This window comes from Cyprinodon tularosa, unplaced genomic scaffold (assembly GCF_016077235.1).
Source record: "Cyprinodon tularosa strain WSP-4 unplaced genomic scaffold, ASM1607723v1 ctg1207, whole genome shotgun sequence".
Taxonomy (NCBI): domain Eukaryota; kingdom Metazoa; phylum Chordata; class Actinopteri; order Cyprinodontiformes; family Cyprinodontidae; genus Cyprinodon; species Cyprinodon tularosa.
In genome coordinates, this window is record NW_024038012.1 from 168,049 (window position 1) to 175,642 (window position 7,594).

The window sequence follows — 7,594 nt, forward strand, 5'->3', positions numbered from 1 at the left end:
CCTACCTCCAAGAGACTTTTTTCATGATTCATAGAGATCTACCTACCTGCCACAGTTAGGCCTTCACAGTGCTGTCGCTGCTCGGGCCTAATGAGACGAAATGCTACCCAGAGTTTCTATCTTAATATATATATTCAACTCTTGCTTCAGGGTCTGAGTTGACTTGCTGTCTGCTGATCCCGGTCTTCTGTCTGCTTGTTAATGGCGCCATCTGAAAAATTGGTCAAAAGGGTTTAATGTGACTAATAAATCTACGATTGCTTAAATATACTTTTGTGCCTCGTAGTTTTGTCTTTTTTCATATGATTTTACTATAATCAAAGACAAATGTTTACTCCTGAGTAGTAACGATAAATGACTGAATTTGAAGAATGTGTTTAAATAGACAGGCAGTTTAAGTAACTTTTATGTGTAAATAAATAGAAACTGAGGAAATCATATTTGTCATGTAAAACACTCAGTAGTTTTGATCCTCGGTCACCCCAGATAAATTCTATGTTCACTTCCAACCTAATATTTAGCTACAGAAACCAAGCTAGGTACTTCTCATGACGTTACACTATCAAATTGATCATCAGAACGTAGATCGACATTTAAAGATTAGTTTTCAAAGTTCTGAGGTGGTCGCCTCACATGATAGCTAAAGGTGTCCAGTAGTTGACAACAGTCGAACTGCATTTATCAAAAGTCTCTGGATGATGCAGTATCCTGTAGGGTTGTCAAAAGTATCGATACTCAAAAAAGTATCGATACTGAAATGTATCCGGATACATTTAGGGCTGCAACTAACGATTACAAGTACAGGTTGCGCATTAACTGTACTGGTGCAATATGAAAAATAAATGTTTGTGTTAAAACTACGCAAACTTACATGAGAAATGTGGCTGTACATCAACAAAATATAGGGTACTTTTTTCATAAAGCGCAAAAAAGGCATTTTTGTTTTTAAAAGCCCCTAAGGGGTTCAAACAATAGGTCCCCCCATTTCAACAAATGAGGTTTGTTTAGACTCGAAGAGTTCTGCCTTTTAAGACAGGAAAGTACACTCTATCAAATAATGTAATGGGTTTACTCAAAAAGATATGTTTACTTTTTGCATGGATCTTTTTAAGTTGTCCTAACTTCATTGTTAATTGAGTAATCCCTACTAGTCCAGCATAACAACACCAACTTAAATAGCCACATAAATACAAAGCTATCTCAAGTTGAATCTATTTATTTTTTTGTTTAAATTATTGAATTGTCACATTGGTTGTATCTGATATATGTTTCAGGTACAGCAAAAAATTAAGTACAATGACCATGTTTTTATATATATATTCAAGAGAAATCAAGTAGTGCTTACTTAATTAATTAATGAGTATTCCTTAAAATTTTGTTATCTCATCATTCCAATTTAAGTTGTTGTAAATGTTTACATAAACATTTTCAACTTAAAAAAAGTCCATGCTAAAAGTAAACATATTAATTATAGTATATGCAACTAATTTTTCTCAGGTTGAGGGAAATAATGAACAGGAACCATATTTCACAATACAAACTGTTTATTTTATGAACATTTTGTACAAATTAAGTGCAAATATTTTAATAACAGCACCATTGAAAACTTGCCATTTATAATTCTCTTATTTCATAGCTGTTTAACTTTCATTTCCATCTTTAATGATCTTTCTGTTGCAATTTTGGTCAATATTTTGTTTTTATGTGTTACAGTGTAGTTCTTTACTGTGTGTGTAGTGTCTTTATAGTGTGTTAGTGTCGTGTAGTGTGTCACAGTATGTAATGTGTGTAGTATGTGTTTACAGTGTAGTGTTAAAGTAGTTAAACAGCTCTAACCAAGTTGAGTCAGTGACTTTAAACGACTGTGACTCTTACTGAGGTAGGACATTTCTGCATTATTGGCTAAATGAATGTGGAAAAATGAATGAACTATTTGTATGGATAACCATAAAGGCAAATATATCACCGCCAAAAACATTTAACATTCTGGGTCAGCTGAAAACAATACACTCACCAATATTCCAGCTCTCAAACATGACTATCAACGTCAAAGACCTGAATAACATGAACAGCAACCAGATGTGGGTTGAAAGACATTACACTGCATAAATCAGGAAAAGTCACTTGAACAGCAAGTCCATCACAGCACAAATGAGGTTCCCATTTTTTATGTTCAGCTATGAGGCTCAAAGGGGTTTCCTAGCAGCTTTTGCTTTAGAGATGTGACTTTTGGGCTGCATTTCTGACTGTCTAATTTAAGGAACACCTTCTGAAATACCTCGCAAGTGTACTTCAGCTCCCGTGGGTAGCTTAGATTGAGGGCATAAATGAGGCCCATCAGCAAAGCACAGGCCCTTGGCACATCCAACCCTTGCAGGACCTCTGTGCCCTCTATGATGATGGTTGTGCTGGCTGGATCAGATGCTGTAGTACCTTTGGTGACTAGAATCTTCACCACCCGACTCTCAAAATCTCCAATTTGGCTCTCAGAATCCTGAAAGCAAGAATATCAGAAACAAATATCAGTATCAGTATATAATTAAGCTGGCACACTCAATACTATATATAAAAAAAACATAAAATGTCCTGTAATGTCCTGGTATCTAATGACTGCGAGTCAGAATTTCTAAGACTAAAACTATATGTACAGACAATGTCCTGTTGATGGTGCCTGTAGCCACAGCCATGAAAAACATATTCTGGTATTTACTTGTTTCTTGTTTTAACATAGTGAATAATTTTTGAAATTTTTCTGGAATGAATAAAAAGACAAAAGTACTCAATTTTTATATTTTAAGTGGCCGTAATACTTTTCTGAACAAATGTAAAAGTTCTCTTGAGAAAATAAAAAGCAAAACAAGTTTTTACTATATTTCTATTCAGGTCATGTGCAAAGAAAGCAAGTTAGTTTGTCCCTTTAGTTTACTAAACACTGAACAAGCAGCAGCAAAAACAAACAAGGACAGGGTAGGGAGAGACAGATACTGGTAAGAGATTCACAAAGACAGTATGAAAGGAAAGTTCCATTTCACTTCAACTTCAAGGTGTTGCAAAGGGATCCACTTTCACCTACCACATATTCAAAAAGACTGTCCTCATTTTCCCCAAGATAGACCACTAAGCAGCGAATGGCAACCTCTCGGCGAATTTCAACTGTGTTGATCTGATGGAGGATTCAAAGAAAAAAGATCAATTAGGTGTTTTTTAAATATTTTTTTTTACAACAGTTAGTTTTTATTATCTCCTATTGTAAATAGCATATCAGGTACCTTCAGAAGTTCCATGATTTTCTGGATCTTATGTTTGGCAGCCCCTCCTCTTGACATCACCAATGGCATCAACCTTGGTATACAATGGTCCAGATTTTCCATAAATGTTGACTCCAGATTGGCAGTGGTTATTCTTTTATATTCTTCCTTGATCTGTGTGACACAAAATAGAGCAAGATGGTACAACAGATATTAGAAGTCATGTTCCTGCCAAACTACCTATTCTAAATACAACAAAATACTAAAATATTAACCTGCTCAGGAAGAAATAGAGCAGGCCATCGTTCCTTCAAGTCACTGACAGATGGAGCCAAGGTGACAATTTCTTGTCTCCGAGAGGAAAAGGTCCTGTCCATTTTCTCACTGATGATCTGGGAATTGTCTCTCTTCTTTACTTCACCTAGAAGTTCCAGTCTTTGTTGCTCAAGGTTTCTTTACAAATACCATACCTGGAACATCAGAATCAGTAAAATCAATTTCCTCATTTATTGCATGCAGTATTCTTTCAGCAGGGGAAATACTTTCTGAAAATGTATAGCATAAAGAGAATAAAAGAGTAAATACTTTCTTATCAGCTGCATTGTATCAACTTGTAAAAATGTGTCAATTTAGCAGTCCAGTGTATGCCATTGAGCACAATGTGAGTTTGTACCTTGGGATTGCTTGTTTGCTGTGAAATCTGCCATCTTTTGCTATCACTAGATAACACAAAGACAATGTGAAAAACAATCCATCTATGGCAGGTAAATGAATCGCTTCAGAGTAACCATACGCTTCCCTGCAATGGTGTATGCAGCTAAAGGGAATATATCAGACAACTGAGCTGGCTCAAGAACTGTAATAACGTTTTTCATAACAGGGCCAGATGCAGAGCTAGAAATAAAGTTAAGTTCTTCAACCATCTCAGTAATACACTGTTTAGGAACATTAGATATGCTTTCCAATTTCAAAAAAAGGTGGGCAAGATTAGCTTCAATTATGCTGGGTAATTCTTTCCTTTCTTCATCATAACCCTCTCCACACTCAATATCTTCATCATCATCAGGATCATCCCCTACATTAACTGGATTCACATGCGTGTGCACAAGCTCAGCCTTGAAGTCATCCAGTGAGTGTGGAGTGTGTTTGCGTGTCCTGTGAGAGGCGAAAGTACCATAAATGTTCGTTTTGAAATCGCAGTTTTCAAAAACGCATGTGATTGTTTAATGTTTTTTTAAATGCCGACCAATCGGTCTCCGCCAAGTGACGTCAATTGTTTACCTCGGGCGCGGTGCATCGTGGGAAAACCACCATATTAGGTGGAAAGTCGAGATAAGCCACACGCGGCTGTTCTTTCGTCACAATTATTTACCAGAAATGACACGATCGTGTTGTGTGAGAGGCTGCCAGTCCCGGTGTCGTGCCAAGGTAGTTATCCCTGTGAAAATTTGTATCCCCTCGTCGGGAGCGCGCACGGAGTAGGAAGAACAACCCGAGTTAACTCAGCTTCAATTCCAACGTGCAGAACTTGAAATTGGAAAGGTTTTACGTGTATGAAAGTTGAGCTTTACTGTTTTATTCTTTACTTCACATGTTATAGCAGAATATCGCCGGTGATATTGATCTAAAACTAATAAAACTAATAAAACACAAACGTTTGCTTGAAAGCTGGTCGCTGACAGCAGTGTCTACTCCTCCCTCTGAAAGCAAACAGATCCTTGTTCTTTTCCACAGGTTCATTAAAAAAATCTCTCATTGTTTCACAGTGTCCAAATGTTCTCATCCCATTGAAAACTGTTGTAAACCGTATACTTGTAATAAAAATGAAATAGAAAATGGAGTGCACGTGTAATCATTAAAGACTATATGCAGAAGGAAAATAATTTTTTCCTGGTTGAAATTTAGTACTTAATCTATATTTGTGTTTATAGTAACGTACAATTTAATTATGTTGTACTATCCTTAATAAACAGTTTGTGTTCTTTAATCAGCCGTTTTATTTCATCCCATATTGCCAGAACCAGCGATATGGAATGAAATAAAACCTGCTGTAATCTGTTCCCCCTGTCTAAATCAGACAAAAAAAGGCCCCAGCTTTTTCATTTTTGGCTTATAAGCATCTTTTATAATGACAATTTATTCCTGAAACTTTGGATGTGATTGACCTTTATTTCTTAAAGTTATAAGGGGGGAACAAATTATAGCAGGCCACCTGCTGTAATCTGTTCCCCCTGTCTAAATCAGGCAAAAAAGGTCCCAGCTTTTCCATTTTTGGCTTATAAACATCTTTTATGATGACAACTAACCCCTGAAACTTTGGAGTTGATTGACCTTTATTTCTTAAAGTTATAAGGGGGGATCAAATTATAGCAGACCACCTGCTGTAATCTGTTTCACCCTGTCTAAATCAGGCAAAAAAGGTCCCAGCTTTTTCATTTTTGGCTTATAAGCATCTTTTATGATGACAACTAACCCCTGAAACTTTGGAGTTGATTGACCTTTATTTCTTAAAGTTATAAGGGGGATCAAATTATAGCAGACCACCTGCTATAATCTGTTCCCCCTGTCTAAATCAGGCAAAAAAGGTCCCAGCTTTTTCATTTTTGGCTTATAAGCATCTTTTATGATGCCAAAAATGAAAAAGCTGGGGCGCACAATGCACATGTTGCAGCCTGTAGTGTTTCAAAAGCTCAGTCTTTCTGGGAGTTTCATATTTACACATTTTACAACACCAGTTCATTGTGAACGGGATTCAGTGAAAACGTTCTAAACACTGCTTAACAATAAACCACTCAAAATGAATCAATCTACAATCAATGGCTTGCTAGCGAGCGACTGTAATGGCGGCGGGAAGGCTTACTTACCAAAAGTGGCATGGGCAGCCACGTTGTAGGTTAATGGTCCTCCAGCAATGATTAAGATCCCCAAAGATGACTTGTCAGTGCAAAAAATGAAATTCCAACGCAGATAGTAGCTCTGTACAAACAAGCAGACACGAGTGCGTTGACTTTCCCAACCGGGTGCACGTTGAGTATTGTCTGCTGCTTGAGTATCCACGCCCGTTTCAAAAAAAGTTTCAAAATAATTTTTTGAGCTGAACCAACTTAAAATTTGAGACAAATTGAGCTGATGCGCTTTAATGCATTCAAATTACACAGGAAAATGAGTCTGGATATTTTCTTATTTTTCAAGTTGGTTTATTTAGATTAATCAAGCTGGTTACTTAGTTTAACAAATAAAAGCTGCAAACTTAAATGTTTATATTGAAATTGCGCATTTATTTTAGCTGAATTTACTACCCCCATGCTTTATTCTTTAGAGTGTATAGCAGTTAAAGTTGCTACTTGAGAAAATACTGAACCATAGAGATAAAAATAGCCCTGTGATTCAAATTATAAATTGTATTTGGAATAAAAATGAGAGAACTAGGGGTGGTAAAAAACACATCCTCCAAAGACAGATATTTACATGGGAATGTGGCAAATATAATTAATTGACATATTACTGATCTTGCTGGATTTTATTCGGCTTTACTTCCATAAATTGCAGGATCTTCTTTACTTTATCTTTGCCAGAAGATTTAAACTTTAAAAGCCTTGCCCTCATAATTTGCAAGTTAATTTATTTATAAAGAAAATATAAACACTGCTTAAGCTAATTCAAATGAAATTAAAAGTAAAATAAGTAGCCAACCTTATCACTGTCTGTAACCTACTAACAAGGTAAGGAAAGCATCAGATGAGCTACCCGAGAAACAAACATGGTCGCTCACCCTGCTGATCAGCTCTCTTCACTGCCATCGAAGGCTCCAACGTGTTTTCTTTTCAGGTGCTGCATCATAACAGTGGTCCTTCCGTGCCATGTTCATTTGTTTTTACAAAAGTTGCATGTTACGACTTTTTTCGCTTTACAAAGCACAGGCTATTTTAATTATTGTGATCAATTTGCGCCATCAATCCCTATTCATTTGCAGTCTGGACGCTGAGGGTAAACATCCTGCGGCTCTGACTGCAGCACTGAGAAGGACTGCGGAAGAACGGGGTTGGGATGGGGGAGGCGCCCCACGGCAGAGTAGGAACGATACATGCTTTCACGTAAGAGTCTCCAAAAGCCACCAGTGACACCGTAAAAAGTCGCCAGATTTGTCGCTAGTCGCTTTTTTGAAAAATAGTCCCTGGAGGGGTCTGAAAAGTCGCTAAATATAGCGACAAAGTCGCTGAATTGGCAACACTGCCCCTGCGGCACTGGCTCGCTCTGCCGTATTTTTTTTTTCTTCCCCCGTTTCAGTCAAGCGGCAGTGATGACGACGGCGGCGGATGACGCATTAATCGCGGGACACAACTAAT

General features: G+C 37.2%; 1 protein-coding gene across 1 annotated transcript; it reads right to left on the bottom strand.

Moving 5' to 3' along the window:
- Window positions 1–1,528: 1,528 nt before the first annotated feature.
- On the bottom strand, window positions 1,529–3,695 carry LOC119776472. Its single transcript, XM_038274885.1, has 4 exons — window positions 3,524–3,695; window positions 3,270–3,422; window positions 3,074–3,163; window positions 1,529–2,494 (listed from the first exon to the last, which is right to left on the bottom strand). Exons 1-4 carry the CDS (start codon window positions 3,623–3,625, stop codon window positions 2,174–2,176), a joined length of 666 nt encoding a protein of 221 aa, XP_038130813.1. The 5' UTR covers window positions 3,626–3,695; the 3' UTR covers window positions 1,529–2,173.
- Window positions 3,696–7,594: the final 3,899 nt, after the last annotated feature.

Excerpts from the sequence above, each read along its gene's own strand:
- LOC119776472 (XM_038274885.1), bottom strand. The coding sequence starts at position 3,625 with ATGGACAGGACCTTTTCCTCTCGGAGACAAGAAATTGTCACCTTGGCT. Across the intron at positions 3,423-3,523 it reads CTCTATTTCTTCCTGAGCAG|ATCAAGGAAGAATATAAAAG; the intron begins GTTAATATTTTA and ends TGTGTCACACAG. Across the intron at positions 3,164-3,269 it reads AAATCATGGAACTTCTGAAG|ATCAACACAGTTGAAATTCG; the intron begins GTACCTGATATG and ends ATCCTCCATCAG.